Source organism: Anser anser (assembly GCF_964211835.1).
Source record: "Anser anser genome assembly, chromosome: 10".
NCBI classification, from domain to species: domain Eukaryota; kingdom Metazoa; phylum Chordata; class Aves; order Anseriformes; family Anatidae; genus Anser; species Anser anser.
The window spans coordinates 25,162,832-25,186,858 of record NC_139730.1 but is presented as its reverse complement, the minus strand read 5'-3'; the positions used below and the strand labels follow the sequence as shown (position 1 = coordinate 25,186,858).

The 24,027-nt window shown below is 40.0% G+C and overlaps 2 protein-coding genes across 6 annotated transcripts in view; one reads left to right on the top strand and one right to left on the bottom strand.

Moving 5' to 3' along the window:
* Positions 1–5,685: 5,685 nt before the first annotated feature.
* The window catches only part of LOC310904788 (uncharacterized protein), a 339,287-nt gene continuing 320,945 nt past the window's right edge, over positions 5,686–24,027 (bottom strand). Inside the window, 18 exon segments of the mRNA XM_083849957.1 lie at positions 5,686–5,802; positions 5,804–5,884; positions 6,384–6,427; positions 6,431–7,529; positions 7,813–7,901; positions 8,272–8,509; positions 8,511–8,694; positions 8,697–8,976; positions 9,656–9,806; positions 10,267–10,367; positions 10,561–10,701; positions 11,062–11,173; positions 12,405–12,487; positions 13,022–13,092; positions 13,249–13,281; positions 13,284–13,309; positions 13,473–13,575; positions 13,736–13,846. Coding sequence (XP_083706083.1) covers positions 5,703–5,802; positions 5,804–5,884; positions 6,384–6,427; positions 6,431–7,529; positions 7,813–7,901; positions 8,272–8,509; positions 8,511–8,694; positions 8,697–8,976; positions 9,656–9,806; positions 10,267–10,367; positions 10,561–10,701; positions 11,062–11,173; positions 12,405–12,487; positions 13,022–13,092; positions 13,249–13,281; positions 13,284–13,309; positions 13,473–13,575; positions 13,736–13,846 — 3,047 coding nt within the window. The 3' untranslated portion in view covers positions 5,686–5,702.
* LOC310904712 (uncharacterized protein) lies at positions 14,084–23,733 on the top strand. 5 transcript variants are annotated; one of them, XM_083849829.1, is made up of 3 exons: positions 14,132–18,820; positions 19,614–19,685; positions 20,076–22,756. In XM_083849829.1, exons 1-3 carry the CDS (start codon positions 17,976–17,978, stop codon positions 20,092–20,094), a joined length of 936 nt encoding a protein of 311 aa, XP_083705955.1. In that variant the 5' UTR covers positions 14,132–17,975; the 3' UTR covers positions 20,095–22,756. The 5 variants fall into 5 exon arrangements, 2 of the variants coding, with proteins under 2 accessions (XP_083705955.1, XP_083705954.1); XM_083849828.1 differs by having other exon boundaries at positions 14,134–18,719; positions 20,076–22,755; XR_014588564.1 differs by having other exon boundaries at positions 14,135–18,247; positions 20,076–22,748.

The window sequence follows — 24,027 nt, the reverse complement described above, 5'->3', positions numbered from 1 at the left end:
TGGTCGTCCCTGTCTCAAAACACAGACATGCTCTGCAACAATCGCACTCCCTCTTTAGCTTGAAGGAACTTGTCAGTGCCAGAATCTACTGACTATGGCAATTTACTTCATCATCCAAACCGGGCAGAGTTTTTGAAAACCTCTTCCAAGATTTCACTTCTCCAAACATTATGTAGAAGACATTCAGCTGTAAAGCAAGAAGATGAAGTCCTTTGTTTCCTATGCCAGAATGACATTTTCAACACTGAACAGGATTGTCACCGACTGTTAACTGGTTGTTAAGTTGTGGCTAGGTATAAAATGTAGAAAATGTTTAAAAATAAAACTTTCCTTTCGATAGTGAACTGTCTTCTTCGGGGATTACTTCAGTTACCTGTAAGAGGAAAACAGATGATTTGGGGGGGTTGTTTGTTTTTAAGAACGGGTGCAGTCTTGCCAGTAATTTAGCTGGTATTTTTCAAAGTGACCTCTTAGAAACTTTACAGCTCTGTTGAATCAACATGTCTCTAACCCTACAATTAAATAATGCTAAAAGATGCAGCAATTTATCTTCCTGCAAGTGCTTATTAAGATATCTGAGTAACTGCGACCGTGGCTTCATCACAGATATATATATATATATATTTAATACTACACACTTCTGCTCAGAAAGAAAATCACGGAAAATGTAAAATTTCATTTGAGATGCTGAATTTGTTGCAGTGTGAGATCTTCTTCATCACATGATTCTATTCGTAATTAAACCATATTATCTACTGAGAGACCAAGATTACGACAAGAACAGCACAGAGTTCAGCATGAAGCCAATCAGGAGCTCAAGTTTGTATTTATTTTTTTGTAAGGAGATGTACCAAGCTGGCTTTTTTATTGTTTCATCAGCACATTTCTAAGCCTATACGAGCAGGGGAAAAAAAAAAAAAAAAAAAAAAACCCAAGTAGAACAATTGCAGGGCTCCTCAGTTTACAGCATGAGGTCGCTTTTTCCAGGTGAAAAGCGGAGCCATAAGTGGCAGTACACTAAAGCCCTGGCACGTTGAGATCCGAGAGGAGAGCTGTTTGGCCCTCCTTTTCACTCCTGGGAACCACATACCTCAAAACCCAAAGACTATGGGATATATCTCAGAGAAATCTTGGGAAAGGAGAGCATGAAGAGCATGTTTGTAAATTTATTTCTCCCTGGGCTTCTTCTGCTTCTCCACGAAATACTTGTTTGAATATAACTTTGGCAGCAGTACTTATGCTGTTTTGCACCCACCACATTTAAAACTCCTACAAAAAACTGAAAAGTTAGACTGAAAAGCATCTCTTTCCGTTCTACTTTGTAAAGCTGCATGTTTTCCTCATGCAAAACAACAGGGGAATGGAAGCTAGAAAAGGAAATGCTGAATGTAAAACAAAACAAAACAAACCTCAGCCCTCCAGGACAAAAGCCGATAACTAAGTGCTTTCTAACATGCTGATTAGGTTTCAAGATGATACCGCTTTAAATAAGTGTAATTGTCTGTCCATAGGCAGAAGCTGAATAATGGCAGGATGAATATCTATACTTAATTTTTTGTTACTGTCTTCCTGTAGCACACAGGGACTTGTTACATTTAGGGAAAATGCTAACCTAATGGAGGGTTTAAACCATAAGCTAGTTTGTTATACCAAAATGACTGAGAGAACAAAGCATAAAGTGTTTTCAGATTTCTAGTACACCTTGATTGCTATCCATTAAACTTAAGACAGGTTAAACAAAGCACAGGAAATAAGAGAACTCCTAGTCCCACAACTGGCAAATTGTGCGCACACTTTCCATTCCTGAGAAAATAATACACAAACCTGAAAAATGCATTTAACTGAGAAACGAAGACATCCTTGTCCTATTGGAAGACTAAGGTGACAGCTCTTGGGCTCAGTGATTTTCAGATAAGCTCCAGTCTTCAACTTGCAGACACCAGTGACAGCTCCTTTTTTCGCATTGAAAGGGAAAATGTTTCAACAACACATTGAAAACATACTTAAGGGACAAGAAACAAAATGAAGACTGCAGTGAGAAGGAAAACAGAAAAACAATACTGGGAAAAAAAAAAAAAGAGAAAAGAGAAAAGACCTTGGTCTTTGTATCGACCAACGAGATAAGCCTTACACATTTTTAAGTTTATTTTTGACGATTGATTGATGCGTTACCAGATATTAAGTACTAATCAAGAGCAAATATTAACACTAGTAAGAATAAATCCGATCCACCAGCCCTCATTCAAAATACATCAATTTCTAATTTGGAGATAACGTCTCTCTGACAAGGAAGTAGAAAAGCTGTAAATACCGATATAGTTTCCTCTCCCGATGTTCCATATACATACCGACGCTGTTCCTACACCTACACTCTGAGCATAAATTTATGTTGACATGAGTATCGGGTGTTATTTCTCTCTCTGTTTGCCTTGAGAGACTCTCCTCCTGTCCACTGAAAAGTAAACTCAAGATTCCAGATCAGTTAAGACAGTTGCTAGCCCCCCATTCAGAGTTCTGCAGCAGCGCTGTTCAGATTTTTCAGCAGTCTCTTTACAAAATGACCACTTATAAGTGTACAAAAACACTTATCACCTAGCTTCTCAGTAGGTACACGTTTGACCTCTCTTAAGCAGAGAGTCAATCACAGCTTAAGATTTTATACAAGATCCCATTTTCAAGTTTGGGGTTATTTCAGAAAATCTTTTTGCCTAGAAACAGTACTACTAGTAACACTTGAACTGGTTTGCCAGCACAACCTTTACCCTGTTAGAAATGATGCTGACTTCTACCTTCATGTAGCATACATAGTGTCCTGTGCGACAGTTGATTCCATGATGCACCAGCACCGCATATAAGGCGTAGAGGAGTGGTTCTCCACTTGATTGAGACATGTAGGCTCGGAGGTCCAAATACTCAGGATATTTTACCTCCTAGAGAAAGACCAAGAAGATAGAAAAATTACATCAGAGTACTTCGCGGACTAGCCAGAGAAAAACACTTCCAAAAAACAGAGACTGGAATTATATGAATATATCTCTTGATTCACTAAAAATAAGTCTTCCCATAAGCAACGTTTAATACTAGAAGTTGCAGACAACTGTTTTCTGATGAATTAGCCTTCTCAGAGGAAAGTATATGCTTCTTGTCAAGCAGGAACTTTACTGATATTAAGAGAAAAATGAAAAAAAGAGAAAATGAAAATAAAAGCAGACCATTTCTCTATATTCTTAAGGTATATTCTTAATATACCTTGTTGATCTTTCCACCTATGAAATCTGCAAATCTTTTCAGTGATATTGTGAGAACATTGGAAGAACGGTGTATGGTAAATCTCTTGGATGCAGGAACCATCTTTTTACACCTTAAAAACAAGCAGAGACAAGTGTTTGAAAGCATCTTCTTTTTCGCCCCCAAAACAAACTCCTTTTAATGTCTCACTCATGCTTATGCTATTTGAATGATATTTACTTGCATCATATGTTTGGTTTTTTCTTTTCATAAACCCATGCACTGCATGTCACGTTTGTTAATACAGAGAAGAAGGTAAGTTTTACCAACAACTCAGAGCATAGCGGGAACAGGAATCTCTCACAAAAGCGTATTACCAGGGAGTTATAAAATATAAACAAAAAATAGTAAAAATGAGTTATATATAAGACTAATAACAGTTATCAGCAATGGAAAAAGTACTGTACATGTGCAAGGCCTTTCCTTTTAAACTCACAAAAAGACGGAAAATTCTGGCTTTAAGTGTGACTGAACCGATCACACCTCAAAGAGCACGTTAAGGAAGGACCATGCAATTCAGATGTGAGGTGCTATTACAGTTCTTTCTCTTCCTCAGACATCACTTATGAGAATCCTGAATACGCTGCATGTTGCTTTCTAGGATCCGCAGGCCAAGACGAACCTAGGATTAAATTGCTTTAATAACCTATTGGACGCTCTTGATTCGACACCCTAATTTCCTTAGTATCCAACAACAAGAAGTGGATACTGCATTTTTCATTTAGAGGGGTCAGGCATGAATCCTACAGAACTGAGCCGGGCACTCTGTGCTTTTCTGAGGGGATGTTTGACTAACAACTTGTTTTGCCAAACCATCTTATGCAAATGTTCAATTGTTTCTCACATACGTAGAAACATCTTACATATTGATCAGCACAGAGAGCGCCTGGACTCAATAGGCTTTCCCTGTGCACGGGTTAGGCTTAAGGGAGCTCATTTCAGACATTAGTCCACATCGACAGGTTTCACAGTTCAAGAGCTGTGCAAGACGCTGTTTAGTGAGCCAGCACAGGCTGCTAACATTCATTACCACAGAGCCAGCTCACATTCCCTGACACTCAATCTAACTTTGTTTCACAGTGAACGCTAGGACCTGCAGGAACCTGCTGCTGCCTTCCACTCCAAATCATTCTCCACAGCTCCTTGCTTCAGCTCACCACTACTTACTGGGCATGTCTTTTCACTTCTGCCAATATGAATATTTCAGCATGCAGCTACACGCCTAGGAAGCTTGACAAGCCATGGTGCAGACAATGCTACGAGAAAAGTCCAATATCAGCTAATAGCCACTCTTCTTAGATTTCCAAAACAGATGTAATGTTTTCAAGTTTGGGATTATTTCCGTGCACCAGTTGTTTAAACAAAATGAAGCAACAACAACAACAACGAAGCTGCGTCTCCTTATTTCTAAATGAAGTTAAAAGATAACTTATGCTCTAAGTCATGCAATACATAAAACTAATATCTAGCATTAAGACATAATTAGTTAATAATCTCACTCGCTACATTTGTAGCAATTCTCTCCATCCAGCTCTTCAGGTTTCACAAATAGTTCTAGAGCTCTGGTAACAGATGAAACCGCCTAGAGGAGCGAGAGAGAAGAGCGTAAAGTCACTGTAAATTCAAAATTCCAGAGACGCACTAGGAGTTTATAAGAGAACCTGACTAATACATACTTAAGCGATCTACTATGAGCACTGTCAAGAAGGAGGCAGAAAGAGCATGCTCAGCGTTTACCTCACCTGGAAGTCATTCTACTTTGAAACAAATCATTTTCCAGTAACGCAGACAGCATCTATAGTGTGCTTTGTCATCAATACTGGCAACAAATCCAGCAGTCTAACAATTAGATGTATATTGAGGTAGAACAACAAAGAAGTATGACAGTATCATAATTTGTGCAGACATAAAATTCTTTCCGCTTAAACCCAATGCAAATTTGGAGACTCTTTACATGGCTTCCATCAGCGCATTCCTCTATATTCTTAAACCTATAATAGCAGGGAAAAAAAGAAAAAGACAAAAAAAAAAAACAAAAAGGAGAAAAAAAGCAGGATTTTTACATAGTACATATTTTTACATATTACATAGTTTACATATCCCTCCACATGCTGTTCTGAATAATAGCCAAAATATTCATAGCCACTGTATTTGTTCTCCCCACACCGCTGAAAAAACAACATTTGAAACATATTTTTCAAAACATATTTTAATATCCAGCAGACTGTTCAGTCATCAAGCATTTAAAGACTGTTTTAGATAATCTCTAGATTAATCTAAAAGGAATCCCATAAACATGCTGCAGCCGCTTACCTTTAATATACTCGCTGGATGCGATGTTTCTTCCTTTCACCTGCACTGGAAGGCTTCCCTTCCTTGTGAGGTTGTTTACTGCCCTCACTTCTGCATTGCTCTCATAAAGAGCCATCTGGAGGATGGGATTCTTCCTTCTTCTCCCGGGTTTTCTTCTGGAAACGAGGATCTAAGTGTTCCAAGAAGCCTTTCACTTTCCTGATGTTTCTCCTTTTTCTTCTTTTTGTTACGCTTGCGATTGGCATTGTCAAAGTGGAGCGCAGAGAAATACAAATCATAAAGTCTGAAAGAAACATGCAAGTTAAAAAGGGAAAAAAAGATGTGGCACTTGTTGCATACAGGAAACTTTATTTATTTTACCACAGGCGATGATTTGCCGCATGTCAGCTATTTTGTGGTACTTTGTGCACATGTAACTTCCTTTAGATGCAGCAAACTTAAGCCCTCAGATTGAAGGACCATGGGTCCTGGTTGGTACACAGATCATTAACAATGGTTAGTTCTGGAATATGTGCAAGTAAAAAAAAAAAAATATTTTAACCTAATCCAGAATGGTGTGCAGATGTGATTCGAACTACGTGGTCCAAAGCTAGTGCTCTGACACAATTCAGCAATACCTTTCCTGTCTTCACTGATCAACCTAATGATCCCCAGTCATGATCCCCAGCCAGATTATGCTATCTAAATAACTCAGAAACTATGAAAAAAAAAAACAAAACATGAGAAGCACCCAGAAAAGAATTAGGAAAAAAAATGCTGATTAGGCTGGAATCCCTGCTTACTTGGAATCCTTCTCTCCCTGTTTATCTTCAGACTTCTTTTTCTTCTAGAACTTCTTATATTTTTTCATGTTTTCACCACCTAAAAGCTCCTTTTCTACCTTTCTGCGTTGCCTTTCTATTTCACTTTCACTACCTTCTGCACGAGTATATTGTCTTTTTCTGTTTCCTTCTTTTGCCTTTTTCTGGCGACAGTTCTCCAAATGAGCTGACACAGGTGGAAGTGCATGTCTCTCACGCGAATGTTTTCCAGAATGTTGCTGAGCTACTGAGCAACGATGTGAGTCTGCTCTGGGTGTGCTAAAGTGATGTACATCTTCCTCTCGCAAGAGGGAACCTTGAGGCCATCTGCTTTTGTAATGATAACGCTTATGTGACCTGCTGGAGTAAGTCTGAGTCAATTTGTCAAAGTCTTTATCACCGTGAGAGAACTTTCTCTCTCTACTGTCTCCTGCTGCATGAGGTGAATAGTAATCCTTGTAATAGCTACATTTTTCCCATTTCCGTGGTTCATCTTGATAGTATCTTTCTCTGCTCCAACTTCTTTCCCCTTTGGAATGGTAATATCTAGCGCTATCTTGTTCTGATCTTCCTCTGCTTCGAGATCTGTACTTTGAATATTTTACTGGTCTTCTGCCATTATCAGGGCTGTTCCTTTCACTATGGGAAGATCTGTACCTCCTTCCCTCCCAATACTCCTGCTTGCGACGCTTTTGCTTAACAACTTCCACACTCCGAGAGCACCTTCTCTTGCTGGAATGACCATCTTTTTGACTCTCCTTCTCTTCAGTAGGAGAATGTTCCCTCTTTCTCTGGTAACGCTCTTTGTCAGTTTTTTTAGTCTCGTCCTTTGTATCTTGGCATCTATCTGTAATAGCTAAGGAGGAAAGGTTTTTAGAACTACATTCAGTGTCAGACTTTAGAGGGGAAGTTTGCCGCAATTTCTCACCAGTCTCAGAAGACTCTTTGATGTAGAAAACATTTTCTTCTGAAATCAGTTCATGTTCTTTTGATCTTCTTGGTTTCTCCTTGTCTCCACGGTCATCACATTGGTACTGTTCAAGGTATTCATCATTCTCAGTAGATTTCGGAGGTCCCGGGACACTGCACAAAGTAAAAACACGTTTCCGTTTCCCTCCACCTGCTGCTCTGAGAAAAAAGGGGTGGGGGCGACGGGGGAACAGCCAATGTTTCTCCAGATAATGGAGAAAAATGGAAAAACATTCTATGAAGAAACACAAGTTCTCCGCGAGGCACCAGCCTGCATCAGAGTGCTATGCACAGTGTCGATCATTAGTTCTGTTCGCAACACTGGCCATACAGTACGGAATTCTACTGATTTAAATCCTTCCATTAAATAGTATTAGTAGACAGATAAAACCGCAATGAACTTCCATAAAATCTTGTCTTAATCAGACTGTGCTCATTTTACCTTATTTCCTCTGACAAGCTGTTCAGCTGGCTGGCCGTGAGGGATTCCATGATGACTTCTCGAGGGACTGGAGGCATAGCTCCAGGCATCTGCAACTAAAACGCACAAGTCAGCAGACAGAAAAAATACCATTTGTGCTGAGGACTAGTCTTCTCAGAATTTCTACATTAAATGCTAAGCAAGATCGCTTTGTGTTGTATGCATTATCTACACTTCAAAGATAACGCCAACTCACCTCCCAAAATCTACTTTATGAAACTTAAGAATTTTTATCTCAGCTCAGCTTAAGCTGACAAGTTCTAATGTCAGCTCAGCTCTGCAAATTCTAATGGCATAATATCACAAAGGGTTACGATCAAATTTGTGCTGTGTTTTCTCAGCATTTCGCCTGAATTAGGAACATGATAAACACTCCCGAATACATCGTGGGTGAGAAATTCTCGATGGAGCAAACTACTATGTTTCAAGCAATCCATTTGTTTTAGAAAAGAACATCTCACAAGGTTTAACAGGTTCAACTTGGCAAGTGGAATCATCAAGTTTCAGTCCGTTTTCTTTAGATTCATGAACTAAACTAATAGCACCATTCAGTGAATCAGTGTTTGGCAGCTCATGCTGGGATCTTCCTTCATCAGCATTCTGACAGGAAGAATGGGAATTCTGCAATGTACGGACTACCTTTCCAACCAAAATTCCACATTGCATTGCAATTCCTTTTAAATAAGCCCTTTGACTCCTCCTCAGATTTTCCTGAAGATTCTGCACCGTAAGGGACTGTGTTATCAGAGCTGAGTTTAGGATTTCCATTCACCTTTGGCTCCACAAAAATTTCAGCAGAAACTCTTTTTTTTTTTGTATTTGTATTTGCTTCATTTGCTTTACCGAATTTGTGATTGTGGATGAAGGAACAGCCTTGTAGAGATCTTCATCCTCCACAGCACTGCTAAGACAGTCAGGCTGTGACACAGTCTGACGAGCAGGCAATTTATTGTGAATACTGATGGTGATCTTCTGGTTTTTTGACGTATCAGTAATTGAAGGCCTGGTAATCGCCTGTTTTTGAACACAGGCCATTGGTGGTGCTGAAGATGGCCTTTTTCGGGTGACACCAGTGGTATTTGCATCCTCTTTTATGGATCCATTTCCATTTAAACGACTTGAATTCTGTATTTAAAAAGAAGAAATTGCAAGACGGGTTAATGCAAACACTCCATTTAACATTTTTAAACATGTCATTCTCCTACTAAGTATTTCTACAAATGGTCTTAACACCTAAAAAGCAAAAAACACTGCCCTTAAAAGATAAATGCAAGTCCCATAAGTGTATTTAATTCCTGCTTTTGGTTTACTGCATATTGATATCAAATTAACATCATTTTTGAAAACCATCCAAACAACTTAACATTACCTAAAGCTATTCCCAAATATATTTAGTTTCCCCTTTAAACATACCCCAAAAAGCCTGGAATAATTGTTCTGGTGCTCAGGAATAAGACAATTTGGTTTCCCTGTCTTAGCTAAAGTGACGTCGATAGGAAAAACAAGTCCTCTTTTAAATGATTCGAGGATTAGTACACTCTACTTAAATTGTCAAAGAGCGTAGCTCTCTGTGCTTTACAAAGCTGTCTAGGAGGTATAAACAGTGGAGTTGCATGGCTGCGCAATTCAGCAGTAACCACTGTTTGAATGACTCTGGCTGTAGCATGAGGGCTGTGAAGACAGCTGCAGCGTGGGAAGGAAAACAAAACAAAGATGCCAAAAACCAAACAAAAAACCCCACACCAAACCCCAAACCCACTGTCCGTTTGGTGCCATTATCTGCCCTCCCGCTTCCCTAAATTACCTTAATCATATGAGGAGGAAGTCGTGGTCCCAGAAATCCAGCCTGCTTACTGTTAGCCTCCCAGGGGGCTAATGAACCAGGGGGGAATGAACAGGGATAAGATGGTGCTGCTAAGTAAAAAGCACGTTCTCCGAGCGTCAAATCATAGCGCCTTCAGAAAAGAGCAGTGATCTCAGTTTAGTTTTTCTTTCGGCCTACTCTTGGATTAAATCCCATCTTACAATTTTATAGGAACAGTTCATACAACATGGAAGCCTTCTCTACAGAAGACTTAGCCAAGACTACAAACTGAAAAGTAGGTAACAGTCTTCCTACTATGACTATCACTTTCAGAGCAATAATTCATTCTTACACCACAGATGGCCTTCATTTCTCTCCTTCTCTAAATTAGCCAGCTACAGATAACACATATACAGCAATTTACACAAGTGCTGCAGTTTAAGGCCAAGCAACAAAAGATAATAAATGACAGAGAATTTCAGGTTAGACAGAACTGAATTAGAGAAATAATCATCTTTTCCTGGGAGAGAAAGAAAAACACTTGCAAAAAGAAAAGTATCAATAACAGGAGAGTAAATCTCTTCTGAACACATTTGAATACTTGTTATTACCTGATATAAAAAAGTAAGTAAGCTTGCTGACCAAGAACTCTTTTAATGTCAGTACGGACTACTTTTGCATCATTCATCTGATACCAAAGTCCATTACCAGCCTGCAAATAAAGACAACGATATCTATAGATGAATTGCATGTTTTCCAAATGAAAGCACAGATAGCAATAAAATACACACGTGTCAAATAAACATATAATGAAATCTTTTTCCCTAGAAACAGTACTACTAGTAACACTTGAACTGGTTTGCCAGCACAACCTTTACCCTGTTAGAAATGATGCTGACTTCTACCTTTATGTAGCATACATAGTGTCCTGAGCGACAGTTGATACCATGATGCACCAGCACCACATATAAGGCATAGATGAGTGGTTCTCCACTTGATTGAGACATGTAGGCTCGGAGGTCCAAATACTCAGGATATTTTACCTCCTAAAGAGAGACCAAGAAGATAGAAAAATTATATCAGAGTACTTCGCGGACTAGCCAGAGAAAAACACTTCCAAAAAACAGAGACTGGAATTATATGAATATATCTCTTGATTCACTAAAAATAAGTCTTCCCATAAGCAACGTTTAATACTAGAAGTTGCAGACAACTGTTTTCTGATGAATTAGCCTTCTCAGAGGAAAGTATATGCTTCTTGTCAAGCAGGAACTTTACTGATATTAAGAGAAAGAATAAGCCATAGTCGTTAGTCTACAATTATTGTCTGAAAATATTAACAACTTTCAGCTTTGGGGGATGTCCCATTACATGATGACAAAGTTGCATTACAGCGGGAAATATACCTTGTTGATCTTTCCACCTGTGAAATCTGCAAATCTTTTCAGTGATATTGTGAGAACGTTGGAAGAACGGTGTATGGTAAATCTCTTGGATGCAGGAACCATCTTTTTACACCTTGAAAACAAGCAGAGACAAGTGTTTGAAAGCATCATCTTTTTCGCCCTCAAAACAAACTCGTTTTAATGTCTCACGCATGCTTATGCTATTTGAATGATATTTACTTGCATCATATGTTTGGTTTTTTCTTTTCATAAACCCATGCACTGCTTGTCACGTTTGTTAATACAGAGAAGAAGGTAAGTTTTACCAACAACTCAGAGCACAGCGGGAACAGGATCTCTCACGAAAGCGTATTACCAGGGAGTTATAAAATATAAACAAAAAATATTAAAGATGAGTTATATATAAGACTAATAACAGTCATCAGCAATGGAAAAAGTACTGTACATGTGCAAGGCCTTTCCTTTTAAACTCACAAAAAGACGGAAAATTCTGGCTTTAAGTGTGACTGAACCGATCACACCTCAAAGAGCACATTAAGGAAGGACCATGCAATTCAGATGTGAGGTGCTATTACAGTTCTTTCTCTTCCTCAGACATCACTTATGAGAATCCTGAATACGCTGCATGTTGCTTTCTAGGATCCGCAGGCCAAGACGAACCTGGGATTAAATTGCTTTAATAACCTATTGGACGCTCTTGATTCGACACCCTAATTTCCTTAGTATCCAACAACAAGAAGTGGATACTGCATTTTTCATTTAGAGGGGTCAGGCATGAATCCTACAGAACTGAGCCGGGCACTCTGTGCTTTTCTGAGGGGATGTTTGACTAACAGCTTGTTTTGCCAAACCATCTTATGCAAATGTTCAATTGTTTCTCACATACGTAGAAACATCTTACATATTGATCAGCACAGAGAGCGCCTGAACTCAATAGGCTTTCCCTGTGCACGGGTTAGGCTTAAGGGAGCTCATTTCGGACATTAGTCCACATCGACAGGTTTCACAGTTCAAGAGCTGTGCAAGACGCTGTTTAGAGAGCCAGCACAGGCTGCTAACATTCATTACCACAGAGCCAGCTCACATTCCCTGACACTCAATCTAACTTTGTTTCACAGTGAACGCTAGGACCTGCAGGAACTTGCTGCTGCCTTCCACTCCAAATCATTCTCCATAGCTCCTTGCTTCAGCTCACCACTACTACGAAACGAAGCAACAACAACAACAACAACAAAGCTGCGTCTCCTTATTTCTAAATGAAGTTAAAGGATAACTTACGCTCTAAGTCATGCAATATATAAAACTAATATCTAGTATTAAGACATAATTAGTAATGATCTCACTCGCTACATTTATAGCAATTCTCTCCATCCAGCTCTTCAGGTTTCACAAATAGTTCTAGAGCTCTGGTAACAGATGAAACCGCCTAGAGGAGCGAGAGAGAAGAGCGTAAAGTCACTGTAAATTCAAAATTCCAGAGACGCACTAGGAGTTTATAAGAGAACCTGACTAACACATACTTAAGCGATCTACTATGAGCACTGTCAAGAAGGAGGCAGAAAGAGCATGCTCAGCGTTTACCTCACCTGGAAGTCATTCTACTTTGAAACAAATCATTTTCCAGTAACGCAGACAGCATCTATAGTGTGCTTTGTCATCAATACTGGCAACAAATCCAACAGTCTAACAATTAGACGTATATTGAGGTAGAACAACAAAGAAGTGTGACAGTATTATACTTTGCGCAGCAATAAAATTCTTTCCCCTTAAACCCAATGCAGACGTGGAGACTATTTACAGGGGTTCCACAGAAGGACAAAGTCCAATCCACTTTCTAACCACCACCAAGCTCTTATATTTTAACATTGTACGTGGTTTGGTTTTTTAAGTTAAACAAGTTTAATTTAGAAAGTTATACATGTACTTAAACATCATGAATTATATTTACAAAACCTCCTACCTTTACATCCAAAGTGATATCAAGAAATGCCTCATACGTATCCGAAACTGCTTTGCAATTCAAGCACTTCACTGGAAGCAAAATATAAATGCTTAACAACACGTGAAGGAGACTAACTGTCCACATTCAAGTTGTCGATAGATACTACTTCAGACAAACTACAGACTGCTTTACTACCGACAAAAGACACAGATCAGTTCTAAGGACAGGAATATTTTTAAAAGTACCTCTTGATCTTAGAAATCCTCCAAATATTTGATGGTGGTAGCTTGAGAAGATCTGTCCAATCTGGAAATAAATTATAATCAGACCTCAGAAGATTTAAGGCACACAGTTAACTCTTCAAAGAGTTTTATGAAAACCAAGGATGACCTAGACTTTCAGTTTTGATAGTAAATAAAGGCCTAAAAGGTGCTAGAGAACGTATAAAAGTGAATTTGTTTATGCTTACTTGGTGCTTCCATTCAAGCACGCTTCCTGCATAGCATCAACAGTATAGCGCAAGAACTCGTGTGCGTCTTCTTGACTGCCAAAACGGAAATGTTGTCCTATTCCTAAATAAGAAGATGATAGTATTCACCTCATTTAAAAATGAAGTAATTCTCCTGTTTCTAAAATCTCTCTTCTTTACAGTGTTAAAACCATTTATACACATCAAATAATTATTTGAAGATTACAAGATGCTGAAAAAGAAACACATCTGAAGCCACTTACGACTGAGATTATTGATAACACGCGTAGGCTCGATGGCATCAACAGTGCAACGCAGGGCCTGGTTAATGTGAGTCTCCATCGTGCACATCATGCAAAAATCTTGTTCACGACCTGAAGAGTGAAAGAAGAAAGCATCCCAGTCTAGCGAAACAGACATAACTACAAACAAACATATAAGTAACATTTAAACTATAGATACAATATCCACTTTCCTTGTCCCAACAGTCTCCTAACATTTCATTTCACACAACTTTATAGAATAAAAATATCCATTAAGCCTGTATTCAAGTGCATTTTGTGATGAGAAATCTAAAAGACTACTGCAAAGTCACGTTTGTAAAGGCTGATAGTGTTAGTAATAGAAGAAGAAATAATACAATATTGTTTAGTATGTTACATTTGCGATGTACTGTTCCGAGGCTGCGCTTGGAAGATACAAAATATATGTGCACGGGTAACATGAGAATGCACCAATTCATGATGAGGAGTAAGGAGGATTAAAAGAATGCTCAATTTGCAAGACATCTAGATAACTGGGGCTTCTTGGACTCTGGGAACTGGGTCAAACCAACCTTGCGGTTTGGACTGAGACCAAGGGCTCAGAGAGCATGCGTGAAAAGGAAAGGTTAAAAAGTTCAACTCTGATGAAGACATCTTACTTCATCCCGACGACCACCCGGACGACCACCAGAGAGTGATACGCAAGCGCAGAAGGACTGATAAGATAATTAGCATACGAAGCGAGGCTAGGTGGAGCTAAGAAATGAATATGCATAGATGAGTTGTGAAACCTAATGCATATGTAGTATCTTAGGAGATAAAAGAGAACTAAGAGAACAAATCAGACGAAGTTAGATTTGGGCAGGCATGCCCCTAACTTCCGGCGCCTAATAAAGCACCTTCATATAATCACTTTGTGGATTATGTGTTTTCATGAACGCTAACATTTTGGCGACCCAGATGGGACCTCGTGGGCACTGCTGAGGCGGCTCGCGAACTGATCACGCTCCAGCCGGCACCGAGGAGTTTCTCGGGGAGCCATCGGCCGCGACCGACCCCCGCTGCTCACAACGTACCTCTGAAAGGGTAAGAAAAAGGTGCTTTCTGGTAATCGGTACCGATCTGGTCTGGGAGCCTGCCGGTCAGACGCGGCGAAAGCCACGCACGGTTGGGCTAGGGAATTCCCGTGGTAAGCCTAGGCGCCGTCCGTCAGACAGTCGCGAAAGCGCTGCAGGTTCGGCATCAGTGGTCTGGTTTTGCTGCAGGCTCAGCATCTGGTTCGGTTCGGTAAAAGCTATAGCTGATGGAAAAACTTAAAAGTATTCTGGGCGGTAATGCTTCGGTACCGCGATCCTCCCCTTTGGGCTGTTTACTAGCACACTGGAAGGAGGGGTGTTTCGGGCAGGAGTTACAAAAGGGTAAACTGGTTGATTACTGTAATGTTTGGTGGCCACAGTATGAACTAGAAGATCAAGAAAGTTGGCCAGAAAACGGAACCTTACAGTACAATACTATCTTACAATTAATGTTATTTTGTGAGCGAGAGTGCAAGGGGCCTCTCTGTGTGATTGCGTGATTGTGTTGTGAGTGAGACGCAGCATCGCTGCGAAGCGAGTGCGGAGTTTTGATCCGCGGTTCCGTATTCTCCGCGAGGGGAGCGGCCGGAGATGAACGAAGCGCATGACAGACCGAAAAGAAGTGCTGCTTTATCCAAATGTTGATTGGTGGTGCCCAATACACGGGCCCGGCGGTGCATCTTGCAATCCTGTTTCGTTCTTAAATGTTTTGAGTGTGACAAGGAGGAAGGTGGGAACATTATCTAAGTAACAGTTTAAAAGTTTCGGTATATTTGCGGTGGTGTTTGGTCGGTTTCCCAAGTATCGGGGGAGGGGGGCTGACTGATTATCAAAGCGGTAGAACGGAGAGCCACTTCTTTGGTGGTTCGGGCCTGAGCCCTGGGAATTCGGTAAACCCTTTTAAACCCCCGTCTTGATGGATACACAGGAGTGATTCCTTGTTTTGTGTAGGCTTACTAACAAAGTGCATGAGAAAAATTAGCATTCGGCTTGAAATTCGGCCTTGTTGAAATGTAAATTTTGTGGAAAAGGTGGTATTGTTTGTCTAGAAGACGGAAGGCTGAGTGCTTCAGGTGTTTTTCCGAAGTCCTGTGGATTTACAATTGGAACGGGGCTCATTAATAATCTGAAATAGTGAAGTTTGTATGTGGAGTTCAATCCCAGAGAATTGGGACATTTGAGAAGACTAGGAAAACATAGTAAAAACCTGCAATAAAAAGGTTTGCGTGGAAATTGAAACAAGGGACAGTAATTAATATAAATAAATAAAAGGGAATGGAAAATCAAGGAAATGGGTAATATCCAAAACAAAGACGTTTTAAAGAAAGCCTCCTTGGGTGTATATTGGCACATTGCAAGGATATTGTCGGAAGGGGGAGTGGGGGGGGGCGCGGAAAGCAAGAGGATTTCCACTAAGTATTGCAATCAATTGTGGCCACTGTATAAACTAAATGGCCACTTTATGGATCAATCGACTATAACAGTGTCTTGCAATTAATGTTGTTTTTGAGGAGAGAAGGAAAATAGGATGAAATGTTGTATACTGATATGTTGTTTCAGCATCTTGGAGGGAAAAGGTATGGAATTAAGTTGGTCCCTGACTGAGCCTTTGGTGTTGGCATTAGAAAAGTACAGGCTGGAGGAAGATAAAGGAAGTGTTAAAAGGGTTGTTGAAGGTGTTAAAGGCTGTGTGGCATGTAGTATTTAACAGAGCTGTTTGAAGTTGAATGAGCAGGGGAAGAGGATGTAGGAATGTTAATAGTTCCGCCTCAACCCGAGGCTGAGATCTCAAAATCGCGGTGTGAGCCCTCTGGGGCGGAGGGACCATGATGGGTCCGGGAGAGAGTTGTCATGGAAACAGAAAAGCAGCTAACTCTTAAAACAACCTGAGTTCCTGTGTGAGCTCAGATTGCCAATGGGACCGCTCAGGGAACTTTCAACCATTGCATTCCCCTGACCGACCCCTTCCCCCCCCCCCCCCCCCCCCGAGACCCTTACCACCCCGGAAATTATGTAAATACCAAAATCTGGTTAAATTGGGAATTGAGAATCTGTTCCAACAAGGTCCAAAAGAAAACCTATGGAATTTTTGAATTTTTGGACCAACTTTGAAATGCAATGGAAAAAAAAAAAAAAAAAGACAGAAAATTTGGACCTGGCTTCAGAAAACAAACAGAGGCAATTGGCTAGCCTCTTTCTAGGGCAATCGGCCCCTGATATCAGAAAGAATTTGTCTTAGGCTGCAGGATAAACTTACAACAGTCAGAAATGACGGGGACCTGGGGCATCTACCCTAGCAGGTCCACTAGTTGAAATAAAGCTAGGAAACGAAGAGAGAGGCTTGAATTTTTTGTTGTTGGTGGTTACAGGAGCTTCTTTCTCTGTGTTAATTAGTCTGTAAATGTAATAGGAGCAACATATTCAGTGTTAAATAGTTTAAAAGGACGACTGGGAACTAAGACAACTACAATAGTTGGAGCCACAGGGAAGGAGGAGGAACGGCCATTCTTACAACCCCTTGATTTGCGTTTTGGGGGTAAGGAACTAACCCATGAATTCTTGTATGTACCAGAATGCCCGATGCCACTCTTGGGACGGGATCTATTAGCTAAATTAGATGCAACAATAACCTTTGAGGATGGAGAATTAATAATGAAGGTACCTGAGTCCAAAGTAGGACAAATCCTAATGATCAAAGATAAACCCTTTGTTAATATTCCAAGAGAAGGAGAAAATGCAGTTATACCAACAGTATGGGAAACAGATGTACCAAGGAAGTCGAAACTGGCACAACCGGTAAAGGTGGAATTAAAGGAAGGAGCCAAACCTGTTTGAATCAAACAATATCCACTTAAGATAGAAGCTAGGCAGGGGACAGTGAAAATTATTGACAAATTTCTCAAACATCAGATTCTGGAAGAATGTAAATCGGAATACAATACTCCAATTTTTCCAGTAAGGAAGCCGAATGGTGAGTATAGATTGGTACAAGATCTTAGAGCAACAAATGAAATAACAAAGGACATTCACCCGGTAGTGGCTAATCCTTACACATTGTTAACATCTGTGAGAGAGATATATAAATGGTTTACTGTGATAGATTTAAAGGATGCCTTCTTTTGCATACCTCTTGATAAAGATAGTAGAAAATTATTTGCCTTCAAATGGGAAAATATATTGAAGTTTTTGTACCACATACGGTAACAACTGTTTTAGAACAAAAGGGGGGCCACTGGCTATCACCCAGCCGAATGATGAAATATCAGGCAATACTAACTGAACAAGATGACGTAACCTTGAAAGCAACTAACCTGTTAAATTCAGCAGTATTTCTAGGAACTGTTCCAGAAGAAGGACTGTTGGAACACAATTGTGTGGAAATAATTGAACATACCCATGCCAGCTGCGAGGATTTGAAGGATGTACCCCTTGAAAGGTATGACTGGGAACTTTTTACTGATGGTAGTAGTTTTGTGGAGAATGGAACACGATATGCAGGGTATGCAGTAACAACCCTGAAGACAGTGATCGAAGCAAAACCTTTACCACCTGAAACATTAACACAGCGAGCAGAACTGATAGCCCTACCTCGAGCACTGGAACTGAGTGAAGGAAAGATGGTAAATATTTGGACAGATTCAAAGTATGCTTTTGGAGTAGTCCGTGTTCATGGAGCATTATGGAAAGAAAGAGGGCTGTTGTCCTCACAAGGAGCCAATATAAGATATCAAGAGGAGGTGTTAAATTTGATAAATGCGGTACAAAAACCAAAACAAGTGGCTATTATGCACTGTAAAGCTCATCAAGGAGGAACCTTGAAAATATCAGAAGGGAGTCGGCTGGCAGATCGAGCAGCTCGACAAATTGCTCGGGAGGTGTGGAATGTAATGGCTTTGGTACCACTCAAGGTAGGCCCCACTTGTCTTAATCTTCCCAAGGAACCAAGATATTCACCAGAGGATGAGAAATTAGCAAATCTCCTAAAGGCCCGAAAGAACTCTGATGGACGGTATGTAACCGCTACGGGCCAGGTAGTAATACCCCCCTTGGTGATGCGAGAAATACTTCAGACAAGACATAATGAGTGTCACTGGGGTGCAGAGGCAATGGTAACATTTTAAAACGTAGCATTATCTCTACACATATGTTAACAATGGCAAAATCAGTAATGTCAAAGTGTGAGATTTGTCTGAAAAATAATCCAGTAGCAAGAAAACATGCTGAAATGGGAAGAGTTAGAGTAGGAATAGAACCAGGAGATTACTGGCAAGTTGATTTTGTAGAGTTACCTAGGACTAGGGGATGTAGGTATTTGTTAGTAGGGGTTGACACCTTTTTCAGATGGCCAGAAGCCCTTCCCTGTCGCACCAATCAAGCTAAAGAGACAGTAAAATGGTTACTGCGGGAAATCATTCCGAGGTTTGGGGTACCATTAGGAATATCCTCGGATAGGGGGCCGCACTTTGTTTCATCTGTGGTTAAAGACGTAAGTCGGCTATTAGGAATTTCTTGGAATTTACATACTGCATGGAGACCCCAATCTAGTGGACAGGTAGAAAGGATGAACCAAACTCTAAAGGGACAGATCAGTAAAATCTGCCAGGAAGCCAAAATACAATGGCCACAAGCTTTCCCTATAGCTTTACTGAGAATAAGGATAAAGCCAAGGAGTGGAATGTCAGTAAGCCCATATGAGATTACGTATGGAAAGCCTTATGAATCCCCAGAACCAAATCCTAATATGCATATAACAGGGAACCAGGATGTTTATAATTATGTATTGTCTCTTGGTAAAACTTTAGCTCAACTTCGAAGTGTTCTGGTGTGGAACCGACCGTTGGCACTGGAAAATCCTGTCCACGACATTCAGCCAGGTGACCAAGTGTACATTAAAAACTGGAATGAAGAACCCCTGAGAGAACAGTGGGCCGGACCTTATCAAGTATTATTGACTACTTTTACAGCTGTAAAGGTAGAAGGGGTGGATGCTTGGATTCATTATACTCGGGTGAAAAAGGTTCCCGAATTTTGGTCAGTGCGAGCAATCGGAGATATAAAACTACAGATGAAGCGCGTATAACCATACAATGTTGGGGTTCTTAACAACAGTAACGATAACAGTAATTGTTTTGTGTAAATACCTTGTAATTGGGTTCCTAGAAATACCAGAAAAATATAAGAAAGAGGAAATATTCAAAGGAGAAAATGTTACTTTGGAATGTGGAATGCACAACGATAAACCAATAACAATTAGCTCTCTACAGGTGGTCTGGGAAAAAATAAATGACTCCGGACAGAGCCAGGAAATATACGTAGACACAACCAGGGACAATACAGGATTGAAGGCTGGATGGGAGGGGAAGGCGTACGTAAGTATAACCATAGAATTGGGCCAACAACTGAGAGGAGCTACCACCTTAACCCTGTTTAGTGTTACTAAAGTCAACAAAGGAAATTGCCGGTGCGTGGTAACACATGAAAATAGCACAGATTACGGGATAAGAGAGATATTGGTATATCCGAAATTGGATAAAGGAATATTGGTAGCCCACTGAAAAGGATCTAGAAGAAAAAGAGAGGGCCAGGTACCATGGACACAAGTGGTACAGATCCCACACAGGCAACCATCAGAGAATTTACTGGTAGGATTGATTAAAGATTTTGCCATAATGAAAGGAACTGATAGAATTACTGCTTGTTTGCCCATTCCAAAAGCAACAGGGGACCCGCTTGAGTGGGGTATAATAACCTCCCCACTGCCCCAAGTAAAAGGAAATGGAACAATTCAATGTAAAGAAGTGAAAGTTTTAGAGAGGATAAATGTTACACAATACTATAGGAAACTGAGCCCCCCAACATCAAGGTCTGAATGTGAAAAGAAGAACTACCATTTCATAACAATAGGCAGATTTAAGAATGTGGGACAGTGTTATTACGATGAACTACGTGTAGTAGAAGGAGTTAGAGAAAAGATTGTTTGGGAATGTCAAGAGAAAAATAAGCCAAAAGGAATGAAAGGGTGGGATAGTGATTGGACAGTAAGTTTATTGCAGAAATTCCAGTATGGAGGGAATACATCATGGTGTATTAAATGGCAGGGGAAGCAGAATGGAACTGATCAGTTTTATACAGTAAGCCAGGTTGACAGTAGTGGTAGACAAGAGTCAACAAAGGTAGCTTGGTGGACTTGTGAGAAGAAATATACTTGCGACAGTAATAATGAAGATATCAAGCACTTACTTCCGGTATTGATAGCTCTTAGGGCAGGATGTGCTTGCCGAGGAATTAAGTACAATTCGGAAAGAAATAGCCAGGGTAGTCAAGTCGCAGTGGATTGTAGCTATAGTACCATAAAAAGTCCAGGACAATTTGTATGGGCAGCCAGTAATGGAACTTGGACTACACACCCGCCGATAGATGGGGAAGTAAAAGAAATAACTCTAGTACTCCCTCCCCACACTGCGTCCAATATGGAAAAAGTCTCCTTTTAAGGGAAAGTTGGAAACCCTACAAATTAGTAGGGCAAAAAGAAGTTTAGAAGAAGGGGCAGATGAAGATATATGGCATGAACCCTCGGATGGAGTAAAATTCAGTTGGGCGTTAGAATCTCTATTTGCACAGGTAGCTACTTATCGAAATAGGGAAATGATTTATAAACTTACAGGACAAGTGAGTAGGCACGAGAGCCACGAAAGAAGGCTTTAGAGACCTTAATATCCAACTACAATCTACAACTAAAATGGTGCTACAAAATCGATTGGCATTAGATACACTGTTATTAAAGGAACATGGAGTATGTGGATTTCTAAAAGATCATATTGATCATTGCTGCATCCACATTTCAAATGTGACTATTGATGTAGAACATGTCATAGAACAACTGGCTCGAGTGGAACAAGATGCAGAACAGGAAGAGAAAGATATGACAACAAGCTGGTTGGATAAAATTTTTAGTGGATGGAATATTAGTAATTGGGTTAAGTCCTTACTGGAGACAATAATTATATTGGTGATTGTAGGGGTACTAATTTGGTTAACATTTATAATGCTGAAAAGTCTGATTCTAAGGAAGACAACCTGGAACCGGACAGTGATGCAAACTATTGCTCAGCAAATGGAACCACATCCTCAATATCCTCCACCGGCATCTAACAACTTTGGATTTCAGAGAAAGAATCTGAGGAACCCAGGAGGTGAAATGGAATGAAAACCGAATAGACAAGATCAGTTTCAGATCAAGTGAACCCAAGCAGAAGGGTGAACGTAACATAAAGCAGAAGTGGTGGACTTATGAAATGTTGTGACAATCCTAATCTTTGTAATTTCCTTGATTCTTAATGATGTAATTTTCCATGATTATATTATTGGTGAGCACTGACTGTAAAATATTTTAGTTAGTTAGTGAAAGCATTTGCCCTCCTCGAAAGGAGTGAAATGCTTTCAAAGGGGGGAAATGTTAGTAATAGAAGAAGAAATAATACAATATTGTTTAGTATGTTACATTTGCGATGTACTGTTCCGAGGCTGCGCTTGGAAGATACAAAATATATGTGCAAGGGTAACATGAGAATGCACCAATTCATGATGAGGAGTAAGGAGGATTAAAAGAATGCTCAATTTGCAAGACATCTAGATAACTGGGGCTTCTTGGACTCTGGGAACTGGGTCAAACCAACCTTGCGGTTTGGACTGAGACCAAGGGCTCAGAGAGCATGCGTGAAAAGGAAAGGTTAAAAAGTTCAACTCTGATGAAGACATCTTACTTCATCCCGACGATCACCCGGACGACCAGCAGAGAGTGATACGCAAGCGCAGAAGGACTGATAAGATAATTAGCATACGAAGCGAGGCTAGGTGGAGCTAGGAAATGAATATGCATAGATGAGTTGTGAAACCTAATGCATATGTAGTATCTTAGGAGATAAAAGAGAACTAAGAGAACAAATCAGACGAAGTTAGATTTGGGCAGGCATGCCCCTAACTTCCGGCGCCTAATAAAGCACCTTCATATAATCACTTTGTGGATTATGTGTTTTCATGAACGCTAACACAAGGATGTGGAGGTGCTATTTATTGTAGATCCTCTGAAAAATCTAAGCCTTTTGCCCAAAGAGATCTAAGTAAGTGTGCGCTTTATCCTGCCTCCGTTTTCTTCAAAACAAAAGTAGAAAGTGGTAGTTCTTGCTTGTTGCACTGATAGAGAACGGGACTACTGTGAATAAAGACTTCCAAAGCGATTCTCCTAAGGCAACTGAAGTGACTGACGTTACAGAAATTAATTTTGATATATTTACAGTCGACAGAGAAATGTGGGGAGCATTTTGTAATGCACTGATTCATCCATATCTTTTCTGTTTTGCAAAGAAAAGTGTTTGATTGTTGCTATTCACAGGTTCCATTATTCACAGGTTTTTGAATGTTAAGATTGCTCAGGAAAAGATCTGATATTTGTAGGGGTACCGTCATTCCTAGTTATTTGTTTTTACATTGTCCTTGCATTTATTACCATATAATTTCAAGTCTAAGTTTGTGGTTGAAGTTATAATAAGGAAAAAAGCATATAATAAGGAAGAAATTAAAATGGTTGACTAAACTTTTTTTTCCCAAAACGTTGTGTTGACCAGCCAATTTGAAGATGGCGGTATTAAAGGTGTCTGCAATAAGTTTTTCTGTTTTGGATTGTAGCTAGTTCCTCTAGGTGCTCCCGCAGAATAGTATTTTTACTATGCCTATATATACTTTATATATTCACTATACCTATATATACTTAATACCTTTCTTAGAAACAAACAAACAAAATCTCTTTTTAAATATAACTTTCTTGCAGTTGTTAATGATGGAATTGCTCCGCCACAAAGGATTCTTTTTCCACCTGAGAAGATACGTATGGATTGGCAAGAAACACAAAGTGTTGGAGTTGGCCTGTACAATCTTGGCAACACGTGTTTTCTTAATGCTACTCTACAGTGTTTGACCTACACCCCCCCACTTGCCAATTACATGCTTTCTCTTGAGCACAGCCAGTCATGTGAGTACTTTCTAACAGTATTTTAAATCTGTTGGATAGCTGTGAAGGTGAAAGAACAGCAGTGATTCTGTGAGACAAACTTACTTGTCTGATTTTACCTGTAGACGCTGGCTTTGAGCATTGTATTAGCAGTGGGCTCGGAATAGCATATGGAGTGCGTTTAATGCACCATGTGTTTTTTTTGTTTG